This window comes from Phyllostomus hastatus, unplaced genomic scaffold (assembly GCF_019186645.2).
Source record: "Phyllostomus hastatus isolate PE091 unplaced genomic scaffold, TTU_PhHast_1.1 phas_contig_150, whole genome shotgun sequence".
Taxonomy (NCBI): domain Eukaryota; kingdom Metazoa; phylum Chordata; class Mammalia; order Chiroptera; family Phyllostomidae; genus Phyllostomus; species Phyllostomus hastatus.
This window is the reverse complement of record NW_025333611.1, coordinates 25,335,886-25,362,278: the sequence shown is the minus strand read 5'-3', so window position 1 is coordinate 25,362,278 and position 26,393 is coordinate 25,335,886. Positions and strand designations below refer to the sequence as shown.

General features: G+C 40.5%; 1 protein-coding gene across 6 annotated transcripts in view; it reads right to left on the bottom strand.

The window, feature by feature from the left end:
* Positions 1-26,393, bottom strand: part of NR3C1 (nuclear receptor subfamily 3 group C member 1) — a 100,505-nt gene that overhangs the window by 15,968 nt on the left and 58,144 nt on the right. For 5 of the 6 annotated variants that reach the window (XM_045819415.1, XM_045819407.1, XM_045819380.1 and 2 more), the window contains exons 3-6: positions 13,413-13,591; positions 5,884-6,000; positions 3,722-4,000; positions 2,185-2,329 (exon numbers count right to left, since the gene is read on the bottom strand). In XM_045819415.1, coding sequence (XP_045675371.1) covers positions 2,185-2,329; positions 3,722-4,000; positions 5,884-6,000; positions 13,413-13,591 — 720 coding nt within the window. The remainder of the gene's footprint in view (positions 1-2,184; positions 2,330-3,721; positions 4,001-5,883; positions 6,001-13,412; positions 13,592-26,393) is intronic. The other variant, XM_045819389.1, reaches the window with a different exon arrangement.

Genomic DNA, 26,393 nt, shown 5'->3' with positions numbered 1-26,393 from the left:
CTCCGCTCACTTCTCTAAGCTCACACAATACCCTCCGTGGCTTTCTCTCAGTTCCTCACACATGCCAAGGTTGTTTCCAGCCTTTGCCCTCATTTCTTCTGCCTGGAATGCCCTCCTTTTCAAACAACAGGTTCTATTTAGTGCTCAGCTATTTAGAGAGGTCTTCTATGTTCCCAAACTCTAATAGCATACGCCTCTCTCTCCTCCCCTCTGTCACACTATTATATCATGGCTCTCCAAAATAATTTTGGCCACGTGCTTTTTCCCCATCAGGATGTTAGCAGGGCCATCATCTATTGTATTCACTGTTATAGCTCAAGCTCCTAATAGTATCAGGCACTTGGTAGGTACTCATACAACACAGTGCTGGGAAATAAGTGTTACCAAGAGAGAAGCAGCACTAAGTTTAACTTAATAGTTTAGTCTGGTGTTTTAGACTAGTTTTGCATGCAGCTATCCTAATAGAGGGGAAAACCTGAACTTTCTGCTTTAGGTAGTTCCTATTTATCCTGCCAGACACATGGTCTTAGAATTACCTAGTAGTAGTAGCATAAAGAAAATGTGTCTTGACTCTAGAATTAGCTACTACTTGTGCAATGCCTAAGAATTTCCTTTAAAATATCTGGAGCTAGTTCCATCTAGTCTCCACTAAAACACAATCATGCAAGCTTACTACATCGTAAAGCCACCCCCCCCCCCACCCCCCGAGATACTAGAGTTATGTTTGTTTCACCTCCTCCAAATACCCTTTAGGCTGTCCTTGTTGCTTTGATGCCTCCTTTCCTCCTTCCTCCAAGTATCTCCTGTTCATCAACTAAGGGTAATGTGTAAACTCCTTGCCACTCTGGACATATTTAACGTTTTCAATGTTTTCATATGGCATCCAGTTCTGAAAACAGACCACTGATGATGCGTGACTCACATAGATGGAGTGCAACGGGACTATTCCAATACTGTGGTATAAGAATTCATTAATTTTTTTTGAACATTTGTCAACACTAAGTACACAGAGCTCACAATGAAAGAGATATCCTTTTTGTTTCCCATGTAAATTCCCCTCTGTATTTTACTCCGCTCACCATGGGTGTGTGTGGTCTGTTTTCGGTGGAGACAGTTACAGACGAGGACGTGTAGGCTGAGGGGGTGGGAAGCAGAGGTCCAGAGAGGAGAGGTGTCTCTTTGCATGGCAAGGGTCAATGTTCCTTACTTGGGAAGAATATGAAATCCCTGTTTGTGTTCTAATGCAGGAGGTTAGCTGTGGGTAGTATTACAAGGTAGAAAGTGATGAGCTTAGGCTGTAGGGTGGAGAGGTCTTACGCAGTGACATGAGCACCGTGAACTGAGGGTGTGTTTGAACGATGGCTCATGGGAGTGGGAACAAGGAGTGTGCGATGGAGAACAGTGGGAGAAGGGAAGCCAGAAACCACGCTGAGTGCACGGGGTGGTCTGTGCGGAAAGGCTGCGCACATCTGTGCACTGGGGCACGTGCGTGCACACTGTGCTTAGGGAAGAAAACATTAGCCCTTGTGATGGCGATTACACTGGAGGCAGAGAACCACTTAGGAGAGCACTGCACCGAGCTGAGGGGGACCAGACACCTGAACTATTTCACAGAGGGAAGCACAGGCCTGGAAGACCACAGAGGGAACAGCTGACTTATAAAATCTTGAAGCTTGGTTGGTTCTCTCCTGATTAAAAAGAATATTCTTCCCATATTCTTCCGAAGTAATGAAGATTGAGTGACCCTTGCCATGCAAAGAGACACCTCTCCTCTCTGGACCTCTGCTTCCCACCCCCTCAGCCTACACGTCCTCGTCTGTAACTGTCTCCACCGAAAGCAGGACCAGCATGAGTTATGTCATGCTGCTCCTTACTGGGATAGGGTTATGTAATTAAAATGCACTGCAAGACTCCATTTTACTGGCTATAGACTTTACTAACCCAGTGATGTGTACTGTTTAAATAACATCCTTAAGTACGCCCTGGGACATAGTGTTGCCACATGTCATGTCTACAATGTGTTATACCTGGCTGGCCTTAAACACTGATAAAGGACTCTATTTCAAGTTGGCCCAGCTCCAAGATACCTGGAAGCATTTGATCCAGTCTTGAATGACCAGAATAGTCCATCTGGAAACAATCAGCTAGTTACAATACCCTATGAATACAGGGAAAATGACTTACTCATTAATAATCAAATCAGGAGCAAAACACAGCATGGTCCCATGTGAATGTTTGTATGATCTCCATCCCAGGGCAAATGACATGAGGAACATCCATGAATACTGCAGCAAGGTCATTTGGTCATCCAGGTGTAAGTTCCTAAATCCTGAAGCAAGAGAAACAAAGGTGTGAGGAAAAACTGTAGTTGGGAAGGGTTTACAGGAACAAATATAAAGGACACATGGACAAAAACTAGGGTGGGGGGGGTGGAAATGGGAGGGAGGTGGGGAGGGATGGGAGTAAAGGACAGAAAACTGTACTTAAACAATGATTAAAAACAACACCCCCCCCACGTAGTTGCCAAAGAGAAGAACCATCTCTGGACACTGCCAAAGGCCTGGCTTCAAGTCAGCCTTGTTTTGGGGGACCTTTAACAGAGAGGAGGTGAAGCTCTAGGAGGGCTCGGTTTTCCTTGGTCATGTGACATGTTAATGATCAAAGCCCTCAGTGCTTTTTACATGTTTTTAAAAATCTCACTGAGGGTATGTTCTTCAGATTTTACAGAGAGAAAAAGCAGTGTGAGGGAGAAACAGCGATCCGCTGGCCTCCTGTATGCGCCCTGACCGGGGATGGAACCCGTAAAGCTGGGTGTGTGCCCTGACTGGGGGATGGTCCCACAGCCCTTTGGTGTATGGGACGATGCTCCAACCACCTGAGCCACCAGCCAGGGCCCTCGGTGCTTTTTAACAGCATCCAATGTTCAAAAACTTGGGAAAAGGTGACAAAAACTGGCTACTCTTAAGGAAATATAAGCTAATTAGTAAAGAGGAAAGCCAAGAGTCTTGGCTTGGGACATTAAATTAAAAACCTTTCCCTGATATTTATGCTGCTTTCCACCTTGACAAGCTAGGGGTGCTAGGGGGTCACATCACACTTGTTCTGTATCTCTGTGTGAGCATCAGCTTGTTGAATCCCTTCCAACTTGTAAAGGCAGGGAAGAGTTAAAATAGCCTATATTAGTATGTTCTGACAGTGTCACTACACCTGATTTTTACCAATTTTACATTTTCTCCCCCTACTTAAGTGTAAAAGGAATTTTGAGGAACTGCAACTCTACTTGTGATGTTACATTGTCCCACCGGAAATTACTACGCTCTGAGTAATAATCTGAAAAGCAGAGGGCAGTATAAAACTTGTATTGCAGACTCTCCACTTTCCCATAACAGAGTATGAGAAATATCCTGGGACCAGATGATGGAAAGCCAGAGTGTTTCTGTTTAAGAAACAGACTCACAGAAACAGATGACAGACTGGTAGTTGCCAGAGGGGAGCGGGGACAGATGGGAAAGGTGAGGAGAAGTAAGATGTACAAACTCCCGGTTACAAAATGAGTAAGTCATGGGGATGTGATGTGCAGCACAGGGAAGAGTCGGTAATATCTTAACACCTGTGTATGGTGACGGATGCTGCTAGACATGTCATAGTGATCACAACATAAAGCACAAAAATGGAAAGTACAAAGGTTTGCATCTTAGCTGTGTCATCTTTTGCATCTTACCTGGTAATGCCTTTGCCCATTTCACCGCTGCAATCACTTGCCGTCCACCTAACATGTTGAGTGTGGTCATGATCCGCCAAGAGGAATCTGGAACAGAGCTATCGTACCCTGCAAACAACACCTCGGGTTCGATGACCTCCAACAGTGACATCAAGGTAGGGGTGACTTGTGGCAACGATGCAGGGACTACTGTTTTGTTAGCAGGATTTTCAGGAGTTTCTTGTGCGACTCCTGTTGCAGCCTGCTGAATTCCTTTGATCTTTTTCTTTGTTTTTCGAGCTGTGGGCATTTAAAAAAACACACAGAAATTAGTTGTGATGGGAAAGTGGAGGTGGCAAAGTTTATTCAAGAGATGTTTTAACTTCTGAAAATATTTAGAATGAAAGAGTAGAAATCTTCTATTTAACACTCATGATGAAATGAGAAAAAATTTTTTCTGCTACAAATAAGCCAGTTACTTCTCTAGTCTAATTACTTTATACAAAATTATCTTACAATAATAAATACTATGTTAAAGCAGTCTAAGCAAATCACTTTCATAATTCTTCCATAAAGTAATTTGTCTTTCACTCCAAAGTCAAATTTTCATTGGTTATATAATGCAAATTACTTTTATTATCAATTAAAAGAATCTAAGCTTATAATACCACACAAGAAACTGTAGCTTAGGGTTGCTCTCAATTATGGTAATATATAGAGAGAAGAGAGCTATACTGTTTAGTCCCTTGCACAAAGTTCCCTTCTTACCAAGACAGAAAAATGACAAAGCAGATCACATGCTGAAGACAGCATGAGTTCTAACAGCAGAAAAATCCATTTTTTTTGCCTCTAATAATGAATACGACTTGGGACTAAAAACATTTGGGTAAAGAGAAAACCTTTACATTTCTTGACATAAATTATTAGTGGGTAATTTCCCTTTTATAAGAGATTTATATTGATGACTATAAACCTAAAGCATCCATTTTCATAGTAATATTATATATAAAGTAACTAAAGTTATCTTTTATCTTTGACTTAGTTTGGAATACTGTAATCAGATTACAACATGGATTCGGTAGTTTTTTTACTAAATGTAGTCATACTTTTTGTTGTTTTAGTGACAAATAAGAATTATTTTTTAGTCTTTGTGCTGCTGAAGCAAGCACAGAATTATACTATTCCTTAAAAAAAAATTTTATCTATCTTTAGAGAGAGAAGGGGGGAACAGAAAGAGAGAAACACCGATCGGCTGCCTCTCGTGCGCCCCCACCTGTGGACCTGCCCCGCAACCCAGGCATTTGCCCTGATTGGGAATTGAACTGGCAACCTTTCTGTTCACAGGCCAGCACTCAATCCCCTCAGCCACACCAGCCAGAGCCCGCTTGACTCTCTGTTTAATTGGTGTCTCACAGGAGATGAGTCTGTCTAACATACAAACATGATCATGTCTCTGCCCTTATTTCACCTAATTCCTACACAGCTTTTTTTTAGATTTCAAATTCAATGTAGCTTCTTCCAGGAAGCTTTCCCTGCCTTTCAGGACAGAATTGGGTGAACCTCCTCATGCTGTGTGGCTGTGTTCCTTTTGCAGTGTGCCATACCATTCTGTGACTTCCCTCTGCACCCCAACTGGACAGTAAGCTCCTAGAACACAGGCACTGTTTTACTCTGTGGTGCCTGCCCTCCTGGTGAGGACTTGCTGCATAAAAGTGTTACTGTCACAAGAAACTCTGAGCACATGGGTCACTAGATCACCATCATCACCTTCATGGAACTTGAAGTTCCAATTAAAGCAGAATTCTAAAGCTTGTAAATGAGAGTATTAATTATAAAACTTGTTACATAAACAGGGTACCTTGAAGAGTTCCCCCCATCTCTGAAGATCACAGTAATGTTGCCTCAAGTATTGTAATTATGTAATTACATAATTATTATGCAATTTAATTGTTTAAGTATATAGTCTGGCCATACTGAATTCAGTAATAAGAGCTGGTGAATCAACAAGCAAAATATGAAATTTCATTAAAAATTTCCTACTTTTATTGAGCAATAATATAAAACTGTGCTAGGCAAGCACATATATACTATAATAACTAAATTATCACATCTGCTTACTGATATTTTAAAGAGTAAACTTTGTATATCCTGAAGAGACAATTCCTTTCAGGTCTTTACATTACCTTCCAGGTTCATTCCAGCTTGGAGACATTTTCGATAGCGGCATGCCGGGCAGTTCTTTCTTCGAATCTTATCAATGATGCAGTCGTTTCTTCCAGCACAAAGATAATTATGCTGTCCTGTATGGAAAATAAAGGTACTGTTAAAATGTCACAGGTGTGAAAGGGGGTTTTTCTAGAGTGACTATTCTGTTCTGTTCTGGGTGGAACACAGCCAAGCAGCAAAGGCACTGGTGACGGGAGGTAGGGTGTGCTTGCTCACGCTGCCATTACAAAGTTGAAAGGTCAACTAAAAAAATCTTTCTTATGCTGGTCAACAAATTAAACACAGGTCATTAACATACTTTACAGAGCATACAAATAGAAAAGTGCACAAATCATAAATGAACTGCCTAAAACATTTTCACAAACCAGACACGTAACTAGCGTTCCGACTGAGAAGCTGAGCACTACCCCACAAAGGCTCTCTCACCCCTTTCTCATCATTCCCCGTCAAGGGGCACCGCTTTCTTGACGGACCGTGCTTTCCACAGTTTCTCCCTTTAATGGTTACAGATGTCTGTAATCTCTATTTTATGATGACTTCTGACCTGATGCTCAGGAGGACTAAAGACAAAGGGGACAGGCTTTAAAATACTGTGAGAGTCCCAAAGGGAAAATGACTTTCATTCAGCTTCATGCCACCACATGCAAATAAACTGTTCCTTGTCCCAGTTTTAAATGAAGCAACAGGTAAACACTTCATCTTGAAAGTTAAGGTTGCCCTCAACTAGTTAGGTGAACCACAGATTTTGCAAACTAATCTACTATATATAAATCTTAAAGAGATTTGTTAATTATTTCATATGCTTTTAGAATATAAGAATGTTTGACATCATCATGGACCACAGATTTTAAAAGACCACTACTGTCCAAAGTCTTGTGGTGCCCAGTTATTAAATAATTGGGTACCAGAAGATGTGTTAGAGGTAGAAGTGTAGTTTTCCCCTGGCAAAAATTTTCATGGAAAATTTAAAAGGAAAAGACTGAAAATCTCCATGGCCTGCCCCCATAAGCACAATCTTGTTATTTTCTTTCAATCTGGTTATTGAATGTTGAAAAAAACTCTGAGGATCTGCTGGCCAGGCAAAAACAAAGGGCCCTCCTACACAAAGTCAGCACAGCTAAATAAATACCCCAGATAACCAAGAGTCCATGCACCTTCCACTAGAGGGGATGCTCTTGAAAAGACTGCAAACCACTTCTCTCCTCAAAAATAAATCATGTTCAAAGAAAATTAAAAAATCAATTCACTAGGTTGAATATGGTTCCGATTTTTAGGAAAAAATCCTCTATGCATAGGACAACCTAATACTTGCCTTGGGTGAAAATAAACTATATTTACTTCTTCCTAATATAAATCACAGTGCTCGTTAAGCATTAGTTCTGAGTAGATGGTTAACTGTATCAGGTTCAATTCTTTGTGACGAATAAGCCACAGAGTTGACTAATGAACCAGTTCCAGAACTGGCCTCTAATACCAAATGTCTGCACCAGCTGTTTCGATTCCTTTCTACAATGTATGTTTGTAGCTGCTTTACTAAAGTGCAAGCATTAACCCAGTAGGTCTATCCTCTATTAAAGCAAAAGTAGGAACAACAGATGTATTTATAGTTGAAACAGTTATAAAAAATTTCTACTCCATAAGAGTATCACCAAATCACCATCCTGCAGTTACTCGGAAAGACAACTGAAAGAAATTACTTATCGCTAAAAACAAAACATTCTAATGCTTTATTCATATGCAAACAAAACTTCAGCATGTGTACATTATGCTGAAAATAACTTCTTTATCCCAGGTACAACTATGTCTTAGGCACATCTAAGAATCTGAGCTACAGGATCAGTGGGGAGGGGGGATTGTATCTAAGTTAAAATTAGTCCTACCTATCTGGTTATTAGTATGAAGTTGGGCAAATCTGTGTCTTATAAGGAGTGGTCAGTTTTTTACAAGGCATGGACAGGAACCACTAATAGTCACTCCTTGTCAATCCTTTGATACGACAAGGGGATATCTCAGTTTGGGGTCTCCCTTTGTCTTATACTACTTGGTAAACTCCCTTTCTAACTAGTGGAATAGACATGAAGGAGAAAAGCCTTCCGGCCAACTGGAATTTCTTAGCATTGTTTTGTTTGGATCATATTTATTTTTGTGGTTAAAATCTGTTTTTGGCAACTGATTCTAGTTTCTATTTGTGATAGGTGTGGTAGCTGACCTCCAGGATAGCCACTATGGTCTCTGTAGTCCCTTCCTGTATTCTGTCAGGATTGTCTGTGTGACCAATAAAATACAGCAGAAGTGACAGTATGTCATATCTGAGACTAAGTTACGAAGACCCTGTTTCCATGTTGGTCACACTTTCTCTGGCAGATCACTTGTTGGGGGGACGCCAGCTGTGATGCTGACAGCAGCCCTGGAGCAGGCTTCCGCAGTGAGGAGCTGAAGCTTCCTGCCAGAAGCAGTGTGAATGGGGTGGGAACAACCCTTCATTCAGGTGAGTGCACCCCACCAGTGGTCTCAACGTCACTTCACAAGTGTCCCAGGACTACCCAGCTAAGAAGCTGCTCCCAAATTACTGACTCTCAGAAACTGTATGACACAATAAATGCCTCATCTTAATCTACTCATTTCGGGGGTAATTTGTTATACAGCAATAGGTAATACAATAGGGATAGTAAAGTTTTTAATAAAAAGAATGATCTCAAAAAAATCTTAATAAATAGGACAGTGGCCTGGCTGGGTGGCTCAGTTGGTTGGAGCATTGTCTTGTGCCAAAGGGTAAAGGGTTTGAGCCCCGGTCAGGGTGCCTACGGGAGGGAACCAATTGATGTTCCTCTCACATCTATGTGTGTCTCTCTTGCCCCTTCCCTCTCCCTAAAATCAATAAACATATTCTCAGATGGGGATTTAAAAAATTATAATTAGGAAGGGTTTACAGGAACAAATTTAAAGGGCACATGGACAAAAACTAGGGGGAGGGTGGTAATGGGAGGGAAGTGGGGAGGTTGGGTGGGTGGGCTGGATTGGGAGTAAAAGGGAGAAAACTGGACTTGAACAATGATTAAAATAAAAAGTATAATTAATAGATAGAAAGGACAGTGATACATAGACATGAACAAGATCATCAAAGTGGTATAGGAAATGGGTAACACAGCAAAGGGCATGTTCCAGGGTTTTCTGCAGTCTGTATACCCTACTTGAAGTATCTAAGTTTTCAGGGTGAACTGTGACTGCCGGCTTGAGCACCTTTCTCCACCTGCTCTCAAAAGCAGTGAGGTACAGTGGAAACGGCACTGATAGGTGCCAGGAAGCCCTTGATCAGAATCGCAGCTCTGTTTCCTGCCTGTGGGATTTCAGTGATGTTTATTAACTCTTCTGAGTCCCCACCCGTCATCTGTAACTCTGGAAAATTAGCACCTGGCTGGCACCTGGCTGGCTGGGCTTCTGTAAGAGTTAAAGGCAATTGTGGAGAAGGTTCTCCTGCAGTGCCTAACACATTATAAGCACTGAATAGAGGACGGCTATCAAACAATGCCCATGCTCTCGCTTTCAACCCAGGACCTGACTAGATCACAAACTGCCAGGTGACAGGTTTTTGTCACACACCTCTCAGGGTGTCAGGGTGACACTGAGGCAAAGAGCCTGTCTGGAGACAGCTGTGTTTCAGTTCTAGCTCTGCCAGCTACACTCCCTGAGCCTCAGGGTCTCAGTCCATCAGACCCAGAGCATGGGAGCATCTGAGAGTTCTCAGCTGTCAGTAAGTGGTACGACACATAAAGCACAGTACCTGGTGCGCAGCTCACGCCCATCTCCATTATGACCCACCAACCAGATCAAATGTGCCTCTGCGCAAAGGGAGCATAAGAAAAAGGGACTCAGGGGAGAAAAGACCACTGAACGCATAACACCAATAGTACTGGAGCTACCCAAAGTTGTTTTCTGTGTGCAGAAAAGAGACTATCAGAATATCGAATAAGAAATTCAAAATATCCTTGATGTGGGTTGCATGGACATTAAATAAGTAAAACTTATGAAAATTTCCTAAAAATAGTCAAATGTTTGGGTATTTATTATAATATGCCAATTTTGGGGATAACTTATGGAAGATTTTCTAAATGAAGTGCTAAGTGTAATACAAGTCATACAAGTTACATCTTTATAATTTTTAAGAAGTGCTCAAAAATATGTATCTGGGCTTCAAAACATTTTCATCATGTCTAAATAGGTTATCAAAGGACTACAGAATTTTAGACCTGAAAGGGACCTTGAGAACATTAAAATCCCAGTAAAGGATGCTTAACACAGTCCACACTTAAACTTTTCTTATTAATCGTGTAATCTAGCCATCACACTTCACTGAAATACTTAAATAATAAATGTTGTGAAAACAGTGGAGCTAATATTCAGTTAAATTTTACCTAAAAACAAATGCAAGAATCTAATTCTGGAGCAGGGATTAAGACCAGAGGGCAAGTAGTCTGCAGTGGTGTTTTTTTATTTGCGAAGCACGGTTAGCCACGTCTCCCCTTTCCCACTGCACCGGACGCTGTCCAGTAGGGCACACTCACACCCAACCAGCACTGACTGCCCTCTGTCCCCCAGCCATACTGCACACGGCCAGAATGACACACTTGGTCCCTGCAGGTATTTCAATCTATAGCCCTGTTTTAAAGAATACTTAGTTAAAATGGAGGAGAGTGAAAAATATTTTTTAAAATACCATATTTCTTTTAAGGCTCACTGTCTCATTCTGAATTTCACTTTCAGAAATCAACATCAGTATTATCTGTGATGCACAGCAATACTATGTTACTATCACCACTGCACTTACATCGTGGAAGTAACTCATCAGTGAAGAAAGTGCTGAACCAAATAAAGTAAGGACGAGAGGAGGCTTCCTTCCCTCGCGTCTGCTGTGCATAGTATCTGTCACTACTTTGTCAGAGCCATTTCACTAAGCAGGAGTGGGCTTTACTTAAGACTTGACTCAATAGTCGGGGCTACTAAACTGGCCAAAACCTGCATCCCTGTGCTCTAAGTTGGGCAACGAGTGATTTTATACTTTGCTAATGTATCAGAGAAAGTAATCCGACAGCAATCCTAAGGAGGAACAACAAAGCTGGAGGAATCACAATACCTGATATCAAACTATACTACAAGGCCAAGTAATCACGACAGCCTGGTACTGGTATAAAACAGACACATAGATCAATGGAACAGAACAGAGAGCCCAGAAATAAACCCACACCTTTACAGTCAATTAATATTTGACAGAGGGAGCAAGCACATACAATGGGCTAATGATAGTTTATTCAGTATATGGTGCTGGGAGAATTGGACAGATACATGCAGAAAAATGAAACTAGACCACCTTCTTACACCACATACAAGAATAAATTAAAAATGGATTAAAGACTTAAACATTAGACCCCAAACCATAAAAATTCTACAAGAAAACATAGGCGGTAAAATCTTGGACATGGCTTGTACCAATAGTTTGCCCAATATATCTCCCCAGATAAGGGAAACAACAGAAAAAATAAACTAATGGGACTATATCAATCCAAAAAGGTTCTGCACAGCAAAAGAAACCATGAACAAAACAAAAAGACAACCCATGGAATGGGAGAACGTATTTGCCAATATATCTGATAAGAGGTTAATATCCAAAATTTATAAAGAACTTATAAACTCAATACCAAAAAAACAAATAATCCAATTAAAAAATGGGCAAAGGACCTGAACACTTTTCCAAAGAGGACATATGAAGAGGCCAATAGACATATGAAAAGATGCTCAATGCCACTAATCATAAGAGAAATGCAAATTAAGACCACAGTGAGATATCTCACACCTGTCAGAATGGCTATCATCAATATATCAATAAACAACAAGTGCTGGTGAGAATGTGGAAAAAGGGGAACCCTTTTGCACTGTTGGTGGGGATGCAGGTTAGTGCAGCCACTGTGGAAAGCAGTGTGGAGATACCTCAAAACATTAAAAGTGAATCTGCCTCTTGACCCAGGGATCCCACTTCTGGGAATACAAGAAATCCAAAGAAACACTAATTTGAAAGAACATAAGCACCCCTATGTTCATTGCAGTGTTATTTACAATTGCCAAGGTAGGGAAGCAGCCCACCTGCCTGCTCATCAGTAGATCAGTGGGTAAAACAACTATGGGACATTTACACAATGGAATTCTACTTGGCTGTAAAAAAACGAAGGAAATTTTACACTTTGCAACAGCATGGATGGGCCTAGAGAACATGCTAAGTGAAATAAGCCAGTCAGAGAAAGACAAACAAACACATGGTCTCATTTATATGTGGAATCTAATGAACAAACTGAACTAACAAGCAAAAGAGAGACTCAGAGAGTCACTGTTGGCTGACAGCTCTGTGGTGGGGGAGATTGGGGGTGGAGGGATCCAGCAAAAAGGAAAAAGGACTCATGGACATGGACAACAGTGTTTGGACTGGGGAGGGGGGGGTGTAAGGGGTGTAAAATGATAATGGAAAAAATACAATAAAAATGTTTTTAAAAAGTAATTCAAACAAGAAAATGACTCACCTAATTTTTAAGGATATGCAAACAGAACTCTAGCCAAAAAATAATAATCCTTCTCTTACTATGAATGAATAATTATTTCTTTAAAAATTAATATAATCAGAGTAATGTTTAGGTAATTTACTGAGGCCACATGGCCCTCCAACTGCTTTCCAGATGACCGAAATACATAATTTTCCCAAGAGGATTCACTGGTGCTGTTAGAAATATACCAGTGACTTCCGGTAATAATTTGCTATGAAAGCAATTTCTCCTTTAAAGAGCTGATGCTCTTGTCCGCAAGCTGAGACTACAACAAGGGTGAAGTCTGTGTTACTACAACATTTGTAGAGTGGAATCACTTCCTCTAAAATGCCTTCTTCCCTGACCTCTGGGCAGTTCATCACTGGCCCCTCTGCTCTGCAATTGTGGTGCCTCGTCAGCTCAGCTTGCATATCACACAGACCATGACCTCCCAGGGGGCAGGGGTCAACTCTCCTGTTGTATTTACACCACTCAGCACCGTGCCCTGGCCCAAAAGCCAAACACCCTTTTGTCCCCCCAGTTCTGTTACTCATTTTTGTCAGACTGAAATAGTTGGTGACTTTAACCAATTAATTTATGGGAATCAAAGCCTGTGATTCTAATACAGTGAGGGTTATGCTACTGTCCAAACCCAATGCCGCCACTTCACAGGATACCACTTTCGTACAGTTACCTTCTGTGCTCTGGCCAGACTCCCTCCCTTCAGTTTATTCTAGTATTGTTCTTAGTTGCTTTTTAAAACTTCTCTTTCCCACTAGAGATCTCGGAGCCACCGTCCACCTCTCCCACCTGTACTGATTTCTAGGCTTAATGAGCTTTGCCTATAACAGAAATTTCAAAATCCACTTTGAGAAATAAGAACCAAAAAAAGGAAAAACAAAACTCTTCAAAACACACACTACCTTCCACTGCTCTTTTGAAGAAGACTTTACAGCTTCCACAAGTCAAGACCCCATAATGGCATCCCGAGGCTTCATCAGAGCACACCAGGCAGAGTTTGGGAGGTGGTCCCGCTGCTGCTGCTGCTGCTGCTGCGGAGGTGGACGGAGGAGAGCTCACGTCTGGTCTCATCCCAGGGCTAAGAAAGGAAGAAAGCAGTGATGTCATTTAGCTGTCACAACTGTCAAAAAAAATAAGCATCAAAATACAGTTCTCTTAGCCTCTCACTCCACTAAACTCTGGCTTCAAGTACTAGCAAGCATTCAAACATCCTACCTACCTAAACATATTCAAATAATTGTTTTATGGAAAATTAAGGGTGAGGTCATTTCCTTTTAAGTATCCCCTAAAAAGATTGTGCTTCATTAGAAATTACAATGTTTTGTTGTTTAGGGTTTGTTTATATTTATAATCACCTTAATTCACTTCACCTTATGAAGGTGATTATAAATAACATTTACATATAATAATACTCACTATTGATGAGTTTTGCTAAATAGATAGTTGTATAACGAACACCACAATCAAGAGACAGATCACCCCCAAAAGATTCTTCCTACACCTTTAATTGCTTGGGACATCAACTTTTTCCCCTAATTTTAATATATTGGGAGGCATCTTGATAAATTTAATCATATCTCACCACAATTCTCCTCAAGCCCCCCGCTTGAGCCAAAGCTGTTTACAGCGGGCGTCTGGTCCGACACCTCTCATCCCCAGTGCCACCCTAGCCAAAACCACAGTTTCTCATGACGTAGCAGAGACCGAGGCAGACACGTTTCTGTGTGTGGCTCTCCCGTCTGCCTTGCAGTGTGACTGGATAAGCACTAGGCTTTCAATAGCAGGGACCATCCTGTCCGCCCCACTTGGAGATGTGCCCTGGAGAAAAGATGGAAAATGGGAATCTGCTTCTTCTGCTAGGTCTCATTTTTCATTTTGCAGACTTTTCACCAAATGAGTGCAGGTCTAGTGTTTAAACATAAACATTCTTTTCCTAATTTTTGTTTTGAAAATTTTTAAACACTCAGAAAAGTTGAAAGATTTATACAATGCATATATACTCTTTACCTGTATTTACCATTCTTAACACTTTGCCGCATTTGCTTATATATTTATACACCAACAAAACAGTGATCCTTAACAATGAAATGCTTCATAATAGATCATACGACAGTTTCCAATGTGGTATTTTCCTACGGAGTTTTCATCTTACAGGCTAACTTTAGCACCAAAACTGCTGTGTAACTCAAAAGTTTCTGACCTTGTACCTTTCCATAACTAGAAAGTGTCTCTAAAAAGAGTTTCTGGAGACTACCCATTCCTTCTCTGGTTATGTGTTCTTCAAAAATGTGAGTGGTGGCAATCTACTTACACTTACCTTTTGGAACTATACATATTAAAAACGGTGTTATTTATCACCTATGTAAGAAAGTTCGTAAGCACACCATTACTTCTCTCTAAAATTTTCACAATCTGCCTATTCTCTAAAAGGGATGATGGCAATGAGGAAGACCCTTCAATTGGGTGTTAGTTGTCCCTTTGTTGTTCGTTATAGCTGTGGCCAATAACAGTATAGCAGGCCCTCAAATAATGTAGCTATTCAGTGTTGTTCTGTGGTCCATTGTTTCACTTAAAGTCACTGAAACTATGGATGTCTTGGAGCTCAGAAACTATGGGATGTGTATGGAGCTCAGTAAGTTAGAACTCAGTGTATTAAATCTCAATTACAAATATACTCAAATTCACAGAGTAAACTAAACTTGTTTTGGTTATCAACATGGTTAGAAATTATATTTATGAAGTAACATCTTTGTTCTGTTTCAGGAATAAAAGTTAAAAGGTAGTTACAGAATGACAGTTTGTTTTATAAATGTCACTCAAAGTAACTAGGTCACTAAACCCAAGAGCTCCTTCCGTCCTCACATAAAGTTTACGGTGCCTTGCCAACCCTCGTCCACCCAGGAGGCTTAGTCAACAGGACAGCATTCCCACCATCCCGGTTCTGGGAATAGGCCCCAGGGGTTCACGCTGCTCTCTGAGTACTGTCAGGAAGAATTTCTGGATGCTTCCGTATCACAAGGCAATGACTCCCTGCTGGATCTGGGAGAGGGGACTGAGAACATATTGAAAGCCTACAACTAAAGGATAATGGGAGCTAACTGTGCTGCAGGTGAGCCACTCGGATGAACGGGACCTGTGGCCACTGTGGAGGAGCTGCTCTGGGCCCAGGTTTTACAGAGAAGCAGGAAGGCTTTGCGGTGAGTGAACGGAGCAACGTGTGAGGGAAGCAGAACTTCCTTGGCTTCTGTTCGGAAGATGCTCCTGGTCCTGCTCAGCCAATCTCTGTCATCTGACGTCTATTTTTAGGGACCAGCCAGTTGTTTGTATATTTAGTTTACGGAAAATAAGTGCAATATTTAAAGATTTGAAATGCTAATTCTCATATGTAGTACTTGTATGTGTGTATGTATTTAAAATTAAATAGCATTTGTAGTACTTTATGGTGTTAAACTGCTTTCAGGAACAGAATCTCCTCTATCCTCTTGACGACCCCGTGGAAAGGGTGCCACAGGCTCTAGGGGAAGTCGTGCACGAGTCGGGGGTTGATTAGAGAGTCTGTTTGTGATCAAACCAACATGCACTGAAAAGCTGTGTGATCTGGGTTGGTATCTACTACTTTGAGCCTCAGTTTCCTCATAAGTAAGCTGGGAAGGACACCACCCATGTGTGTGCTGTGAAAAGAGAACACAGAAAGTCAAACCTACAGTTCAGGTGCTTGCATCTTGCTGGCACCTGATAAAAGTTCATTCTTTTCTCGTTCAAGAAAACTGGAGATTTCATGAAAAGCATTACGTAAGTATTATATAAGTGGAAAACAGTATTAAGTCTAAAACCTACAACAGTACTCCCAAATTCTCACTTATGAATTAAGAGCATCAGTCCACTGAACTGTGAGCTACAGATGACAGAAGAGAAAGTTAAAACTAAATGAACAAATGGATTGACAGAAGTGTGGCTAAGGATCTGGCACCCCTTCACGCAGTCACTCTGGGCTACATCAGATAAGAAGTGAGCACGGGAAGGCTGCCAAGTATACCACAGACATCAGTGGAAAGAAATCAGTTTTTGTCACACAAATATGAGGACTATCGTGGCCTTATAATGAACACCACTGGAAGAAATGGATGAACGCAGAATGGTATTCAATGGCAAATGCAACCCTATGATACTGCTAAAAGAGCTGGGCTACGAGAAAATGGTTAGAACTCAAAGGAAAACCATATGGAATCACCATTTTTTAACGACACATGGCAGAAAGACAGAAAACACAGCACCCTATAATAAGAGTGGGTATTACATTCTGCAGTTGCTGAAGTTCTGTTGGTGACTGACTTACACTTAGGGTGCTTTCTTTTTAGTGAAGAGTCACGGGAACAAAATGACTGTTCCCAATGAACACCTGAATGCTGTTGCCCATTCAGAATGGACACCGAGTTATTTCGGAGGCTACTGAGTTTACGACAGAAAAAACATGTATAAAGTTGGCTTTTTCTATTTGGTTCTCTTGAAGAAAAACAACTGATGGAAAGTCATGGATTAGTTAATCACACATAGTGGGAAGCATGTACAAGGTGGGGCAAATTACACCCTTTAGCTCAGCACGTGCTTCCTGGCACCTGAGTGCCAGGCACTGTGAGGGTACAGAGGCTGTATCTTATAAGGAAGTCAGGTCATGCATGAGGTATGTTACTGAAATGGTAATGAACCTTTAAACTCTGATCAACGTAGGAGTAGCAGAATATTTTTTTAGCTGCCTCCTGTGTCGTAGTACTACTAGGAAGAGAATGAACTACATATACAGACCAGTCATTTCAAACCCTTGCTCCAGGGTTCTGACCATGGTGCAGCAGTGGCCAGCTGACGGCACTAACAAGGAAACAGAGTCAGGCTATTTAGGAATTTTTGTGTGGATGCTATGACATCACATTTACATAAAGGACTGGGCACACACCTGGTGATCATCAAACAATACATCTCTCTTCAATCCTCCCCATTAATTTCTTTTTCTCTCTCTCCCCCAATTTCTCCTTCCCTTCTGGAGTATCCTAGGGAAAGAGAGAAGTACTGTATAAATAGCCTTCCCTGTGAGGGGAAAGTTAATGGTCCCTTAGGAGGTTAGGTTTAAGTAATTGTAGATATTCTTTTGATATTATATCAAAATTCAACAATTTAGTTTTGTAAAGGTTAGTGTGCCGATGTGGAATCTGAAACTATGTTAGTGAACTCTTTGTAACCCTGTCACATCAAATCCACTGGCCCATCTCTCCCTGTGAAGGGATCTTCTACCCACGTATGATTTTGTGCTCGTGTTCCCTGAGTTGCGCAGCCCTTCCAAGGGTTGACATAACTCATTACCCAGCACAAAGGCATCCCGCTTGTTAAGCTCACAGTGGCAGTTATGTCTTCCAAAGTTCTAAAGTTTGTTTGAAAGCTCTAATTTTTATCAATTGGCAACAAATACTGTCAGTTGTCTTCCTTGACACGGTGAGCTGACTTCAGTCATTTTTGAGAAAACGTGTCAGGTAACCAAGGCAGAAAGTCACAGGTTAGCCAGGGTACACCATGAGAAAAGTGGCCTGTTCAGCTCACAGCTTGGTCTCGTGTGCTTTTCTTTGAGACCGCCATCGAATGCTACAGGCTGCACTCATGCTTTCTGCACCTTCCCATTCTGTCACACAGAGAGGTGTGTTTAAAAGACACCCAATCAAGGGTAAAGATTTAACACAATTCCTATTTTGCTTCCTCAAGGATATCCTTAAGAGAAACTGGCAGCTTGCTTTTTTTTAAAACCATGAATGCATGGCAGTGAATGCAGTGCCTACTGTACCTACACGAAGATGCCAGAAGTTTCAGTCATCGTTGTTTTTGTGCCACTCATGCAAATATCAATGCAGTGAACAAGGCAAATAAAAACCATGTATTATCATGAAAATAGTTCTGAAAAGACCCTGTGGCCTCCCTGGGGGTCCAAGGACCACATGTTGAGAATTCCTAGTATGGAGAATAGTGAGGACTCCAAGTCAGACAGGCTAGAATTCATTATCAGACAGGCTAGAATTCATTACCTAACTACAAGGTAATCTCTCTAAATCTCAGCTGCCCTGTTTCTAAATGGGGGCTGTAATGTACCTGGCAAAATAAGAGTGTTGCTTACTAAGTCAGAGGCTTTCCCCCAAAGAGGACAGAAGAGAGATGATACACCATTGCAAACCTGATCTGTGTGGTTGGCTTACCCTCCAATGTAAGCATATTTCATCAACAGCTTTTAATGAAATGCAATAAATCCATTTAAAAAAGTAAAAAGCATATTATTACTTTACAGAACAAGTATTAACATGGGAAAAAATCCTGAAAATAAAGCTTCTACAACTGGATTAATTTTTGCCAACTACAAATAGAATTAGGTATATTCTCACTGGATTAAGAGTTTTGTCCCAAAACCATAAAGCAGCTGGGAGCAGTTTTACTCCCCAGGGGACATTTAGCATTGAGCGAATACGTTCTCGGTTGTCAAACCTGGGGAAGTACCACTGGCATCTAGTGAGAAGAGGCTAGGGTGCAGCTAAATACCCGGAATGCACAGGACAGTCCCCCACAACACAATCATCCAGATGCAAATGCTGGTGGTGCTAAGGGTGAGAAGCTCTTGCCACAAAACTGTAGGCAACATGAAATTGAGGGGGGAAATTTCGACAAGGGCCAGAAACACCTAAAAACCTTCTGAACTACCTTTAAAATGGAGCAGCTGCCCTACGGAGGTAGCCCTAAATGCTATCTGACCCAAGACAAGTCCAACATCTCGAAAAGGAGAGGGAAAACAGAGCTGAGGCCAAGACTATATGGGTCTAGTGATTAACTTGAGTCAGTAATTTAACTTTATTTTTTTTCTCCAGCACTAGCCATAAATAGTGGTTTTTACACATTAAAATCACCTGCATTTTTATCTTTGTTCATTAGGAAAAATGTAAATACTCAGCTGCACATACCAGGCGACTGTACTTTTGACTGCCCATTTATCCCTGAATTAGCTGAAGGGGTACTGATTTGTTGGCACATACAGAATTATATGAATGTGACATTGTCAAAGAAGGCAAGAACAGCTTTGAGAGAATGGCACTCTTATTGCTTTCTTCTATATAACTCACTATAAATGCAGATACCTACAGAATAGCACACAGCTGAGCCAACATAAAAAGGGGAAGGTAACATATCATTTTTCTACTCCCTAAAAATAAAATCTAGTAAAACTACAAATACATTGGTTTATGAGGAAAATCAAGTCATGAGGAGATGTAAAAAAAAAAAAAGTTAATCACAGGTGAGATGCAAGCTCAAAAACAACTCCACAGCCATCGGTTTCAACCCTAGTGGAATGAATTCTAGAATTTTGACCATTTACTGTAATTTGTAATATAACTACTATGAAATATTTAAATAAAGGTAACAAAAAACCAAAAACACTACTCATTTCCACCCTAACTACAACAGTGACATTTTAAAATATCTTATTCCGTTCTTAGAGGGACCTGAGTTCCTCTCACTACACTTAGTGACCCTCACTGAAATGCAGAGAGTTCGCCAACTCCAGCCCTTTCCCCACATTCTGTTTATGACCCCCTATAACACCACGTATCTTTTCCTTCCTGTCTACACCCACTGCCACCGTCGTCTTGCGTGCCTGCCCTCTCTTGCCTCAGCCACCACAGTGGGTTATGCTGAGTAGCCTCCAGGTTCCGGCTGCTTCTCTTTCCATCCACCCACCACACCGCTAAACCTCCTTTTGTCCATCGTGATCAGAAGTCTCCGGGCTCCTCCACTGTGTATGGTACAAGCCCAGTGTGGTCCACAACCTGGTTCTTCTTTCTCTAATCCTATGTCTTCCACTCCTCTACAGCAACCATTTTGTTTCTGTGATTGCCTTAGGGGTCCTGTATCCTACAAATAACTATTAAGTGACTGGAGTGTCCACCAAGACAACCTCCAGGTTCCTTTACCAGTGCCATCGATCACTTTATACAGGTGATTCTCTAATACCTTTCAATGTATGTTCCTATCAATAATTCCTTTTACATAGAGTCCAGCATCTTGTAGTATCCATTAAAGGTTATTTTACTGAACGTATTTATAGGTTATATCTTCATCTGTTCTGCAGAGGAATTTGAGGTAGCTAATGTGGTAGGTTAGATATCTATGAGGTTATACCCAGAATGCAGGCATCACCTCACTACTGCACAAGCTCTTTCATTATGCACATCATCCCCTTTAATTCTCTCCACAAACCTATGAGGGGGGTACTACTCTCAATGCCCTGCAAATGAGGAAACTGAGACTTAGAGAAGCTGACTCGTCTAAGGCGACATAGTAACTAACAAAGTCAGGATTCAATCCCAGGTCTTTCTGATACCAAAATTAGCATTCTTAGCCAGCATTCCACCTTCCTATGATGGTCCAGTGGCAGAACTGGGAGGCTAAGGTGCATCTAGGCCTTCAAGCTGAGGAACGATGCCTTCTGCTTTGTGGAACTGAGATTTGATGTCTCAATGATGCACAGTGACAGGCAGCAAATACCCTGTGCCTGCGTCCAAGCACGGTCTGTGAAGCAAGATTTCTGTCCGTGTAAGGGTTGCCAGAGCAGGTCAAAGTGGTAAACACAGTTCCCTTAAAATTGTGCAACAGTCTGTATTGTTTGGCTGAATTTTTAAATGATCCACAAACTAATGTATATTTCACACTTATGACTTGCACAATTCCTAAATCCCCACAAAGATGCTTGTACAATTAAAAAACAGTTTTTTAATATTTATATTTATATTAGTATAAAGTAAGGAGTAAAACCCTCCGACCAACCTCAAACTTGTCAGGCCACATACTCCCTCCCTTTCCTCAAGCAAAAGCCCAGACTTCAACTCCTAGATTCCTAGCCTTAGTGTGATTCAATTAGAACAAATTATAGTGATACTAACTACAGGATATCAGAGCTCCATCTCACAGAAACTAAGGTCAACAGATGCCCAAAGTAACAGTTATCATGGATCTAGAATTAATGGTTTTAACTAATACCCATTTATGATCTATTTAACCTGCATTCTCCAGATATCAAGAAGGCTGACAACATTTTTTAAAAATACATGTGAATTATGTTAAAATTCAGTAAATTCCTTACTTTGGTAAGATTTATTGGTAAAGTATATAATTAATTATTAGTCAAAACATACCAAAAATGTATTGTGGCATTATATATATTTATAAATATAACATATTTAAGATATTAAATATATTTATCCACATACGCTCTCTTCTCAATAACATTTCATAAATAACAGTGATAATACAAGCTATCATGTAGTTTCACTTCTGCTAAATGTAGCAATAAAAAAAAGAGCAAGGTTTGGTTTGTTTTTCATAGTCCATGTAAGTGTTGATTATTCTAGGTCATTTTTTAAAAATCCTCACCTGAGGATATGCTTATTGACATTTTTTTTAAGAGAGAGAGAAACATCAATTGGCTGCCTCCACACATGCCCCAACCGGGGAGTGAACCCGCAACCTCTTGGTGTGAGACAACACTCCAGGCAGCAGTTCCCCGGCCAGGGCACTGCAGTCATTTTAGAATATTCACTCTCAAATGTTCAACAGAAAAGTAACTTCTGTTTCTTCTAACATGGTATCTGCTAACATTTTAGAAACCATATGGGAATGGAAGAGAAACTTTAAAAGCAAATAATGCTGTGACTGTTGTTTTAAAGTTGTGGGGGGATATTCTTCATAATGTAAAAATTTCCAGGGCACAGGCAGCAAGCACTCTTTGGAGGACAAATAAATAGTAACTATTGTTGCAGTGGGAAATTTGCAATCTGTAGGCTCTGAAATTGATAACCATTTATGATCAATAGTAATTTTATCTCTAAAATGACTTGCAGCAGATTTTAAAATAAAACCAATACTGCAATTCTCTCGAGCTTGTCTTAAAAGTTCTGTCAAAGTTTGTATCTTCACAAAAGTACTGCAAAAATTATTTTAACTAAACCTAATCCCTCCCTTAAAAGAATAAGAATGTCAATAGTCAGCCATTAGAAAGTATTTTAAAATGGAGCTCTTATACGAGCAGTGAGTTCCGTATGCAGGAATCAGAAGCTGCTGAGTACCAGTGCAGACCTGACAGTCCCGTCCAGTCATCGCTCCAAAGTCTAAGAGAAATGAAGCTTCTGAAAATCAAGCTCTCAATTTAAAATAGCAAAGTATTTTTTAAACTTGTTACTTTCAACAAAATGATCACTTAAAAAATTTTCACAATTCAACACAGTTAAACACAGCAACCAAAGATTGTAAGGTTCTGAGAGGGGCAGGGGAGAGAAGGAACCAATAAAACAATGACTGACAAAATTTTCAACCACTGTTTAAAACAGAACACAAAACATCTTCCATCTGCCAAAAGCATGAATCACAAAATTGATATTTTTAAGGAGAAGTCATGAATTTGTAGCATAAATATCTGACAACTCTGGACTAAATGTTTCATTGCTGAGAAATGATTCTTCCCCAGGAATACTGAAAGCTGGCAAGTTTTCAGACCAGTGTGCACCGGGACCTGTCAGGTGGGCAGTCATTGTGTGAGCCTGGCTACCCCAGGCTGACTAGAAGGCAGTTTGGACACCCCAGGTGTTCATTTGGTGTTTTCTTAGCCACCACTTTCTCTAAGAACCACAGACTGAACCTTAACACTCGAGACATAATAATTCAGAATTCCCAGAGCAAGAGGAAAAGAATCTTTCAAAATTACAATGGAGGTAGTTAGCTGAAGTTTGCCTGAGGAGGAAATCTGCCTACTCCCCAAAAAGGGGGCAAAAGGATAATAGACTAATATAAAGGGAAATTTTTTTGTGATTTGTGAAATGTAGTGTAAACCCTAAACCTGAGAAGAATGAGAATCACCAACTACAGAAAACATACACAACAGAAAACATGAGGCACTCACATTTTTGCCACCTCGGTGGACAGTGGGGGCCTGAGGGTCTCGTTTGGAAAGGAGGCAATCTGCTTCCGGCCCCGCTAGCACCCACACAGGAACACTATGGGCAGGCGAGTGCGAGCATGCGAAGGCGCTTCTGGGTGTACGCCCCCCCCCCACTTTTTACTCAAGTGAGAAAGGCTTAGCTTACCTTTCAACTCACAGTTATAAACTCAATATAAACATGTCCCCACACCGAGGAAAACTCATTACTGTGTCCATGAAGCCCAAACTAGTTTTTTCATAGTTTCTCTCTTTATATCTAGTCCACAGTCTACTCCAATATTATTGCTTTATATTCAACTTGCCAAATAAAGCTAAGTTGGAAGATACTGTTTAAATTATATAAATAATACTTAGAAAATTTGAAAAACATCAAAAAGTTTAAATTAGAAAATAAGCTATCATAATTTTGTTAGAGAAAACCAGTAAACACTTTTATACATATCCTGAATCTTTACAAAAACTGTATTATATTTGTTTTAGGGCTAACACTATAGATGACTGCTTTGTATACAGCTTTTTATATACTAAGCACTGTTCATTTGTTGCTCATCACTTAACATTTTGAGAAAAATTCCTATTCCACACAAATACTATGTTATTACATCATTCTTTGGTGGTGCAAGTATTGAGCTGCAGCGCAGCCACTCCCTCATTACTGGTCGCCCCGTTTTGTCTGTTCGTCACTGTCTGCCCCCAGGTGTGCAGGGACCTTTGCAGACACCTCTGGTTACTTACGCACGTTCCTGGAAGGACGAGGAGAGCCAGCTGACAGGCTGGGCGCTCCGCACGCACGTGTTGCTGCACTGCCTGCCCTCCCTTGCTGGAGAGGAGGCGCATGCACAGCCCCGCCCCCCATCTTTTCTCCCAACAGAAAACACACCAGGTGGATAACTGATGAAAATTGCTTATTTCTCTATTGGGGTTTTGTCTTCTCAATTTGTAAGAATCTTTTGAGTATTTCAGCACAATCTATTGAAGGCATATCTAAAAAACCCTAATTTTAATTCATATTTTAAAATATTTCAAGTCTGATGCTATATATATATACCTATGAGGTTCAGAGCCATCTTGCTCACGTGTGAATACTTTTTTGGCTATATTACAGTTTGAAGTGCATGTGAGCTTGAAAGTAAAATGACTGGCCAAATGTAGTTCTGGTTAAAAGATATGGTTAACACATGCTTTTATTTCAGCTCCCTCTGGAACCCAGTAAAATGAAGGTGCGGTATAAAGGCATAAACCTCTACAAACAAAGATAAGAGAACTGTCTTTTCGATATTTTGTCAATTATATCACAATAATCCCAGGGGAAGAGAAGAAAAGACATAATACCAGCAACATTTTACACTGGCTCAGGCTTTCTGGGCTTGTTGTTGTCAGTGGGGAAAGCTAAGCAGCAACCCACTCGCTATGACAAAACTTCCAGTCTCAGAAACTGGGGGTAAATGTAGGGGATCAAAATAAGTTCATAGTCTGTTTAAGAATATTTACAGGTTTCTCTTTATAGAAATGGCAGGCCCGGTTATGGGGGCCAACTTGCCTATAAAAAAACCCAAAATGTTGCATAAAAAATATTTTTGAAGAATCTCCCTAAGAACACTTGTGAGCTGACAAAATAATTAAGGAATTTGGCTAAAATATAAAGGAAAGCCCCCTGGTCACTTGTGCTCTGAGAAGATTTACACATTTAGACAAATTTCAGTTTCAAATAGAAGGACAGAAAACCCACTAGAAAAACAGACAAATAAAACAAACTTGTATATAATTTACCAAGTAGGAACTCCAAATGGCCAGTAAATGTATGAAAAGATATTCTGCTTCGTAAGTAATCAGGGAAATGCAAGTTAAAACTACCATGAAATACCATTATATACCTACCCGACTGGCAAAAATTAAATATTTGACACGAAGGACCTGAGTTGAAATGGCACACCTCTCTGGAAGACAGTGTGGCATAATCCAGCAGAGATGAAAACAAGAACACCTTAGGACCACAAACTCCATCACTCAAAGAAATTAACATGTCTGTACAATAAAATGTGTAAGAATGCTGACAGCAGCAATTTTTGTAGTAAAAACCCAAAACAGAAACTACTCAAATGTTCACAATAACGGAAAGGATGTAATAAAGAGCGGTACAAGTCTACAGCAACCAACTGCAGCATTATGTAGTAACACGGATGAACTGTACAACATCGAGTGAGTAAGACGTGACAGTCTACTTGGTTAATAAGTTCAAAAACATGCAAACAAACATATATTGTTTAAGGATGTATATGCAGGTTGTCAGAAAGGCAAGAAAATAATCATCGTAGGTGTCAGGACAGCAGTCACCTCCGGGAGTGGAAGGAAGACGGGACTATAACCTTGGAAGGTCATATCAGACCTCAAGTATCCATTAAAGTGTATATACGTGGATTTTTTATTCTCATGTATGCTTTGTTTCATAGTAAGAAATTTAAATTCTAAACAAAATAAACAGGTAGGAAAAGAAGCTGGTAAGGTAATCCTGCTATTACCTCCCCTACTCCAATCATTCTGTTGTCTATATTCTGGAACTCCTAGACTGGTCCTCTAAACTTCTCTCCTGTTTTCCATCTTTTTTTTTCTTTTGGTCTTATTTCTGGGTTGGTTTTTTTCCATTACATCCCAGGTCTTCTGCTGAGTTTCTCATTTACACTTTCATCTCTCTAGGTCCTAAGAGTTTGGTTTTATTCTGAGTGATCACCTTTTTAAAAACCCCTTACTCTTATTTGATGACTGCAGCCTCTTTCTTCTGAACATATAAATGATAGATATTTTTAAGTTCCTTCTTTCTGTGTATTTTTTCCTTCTGTTGTTTGTTTTGAACTCTGTTTTTGACAGT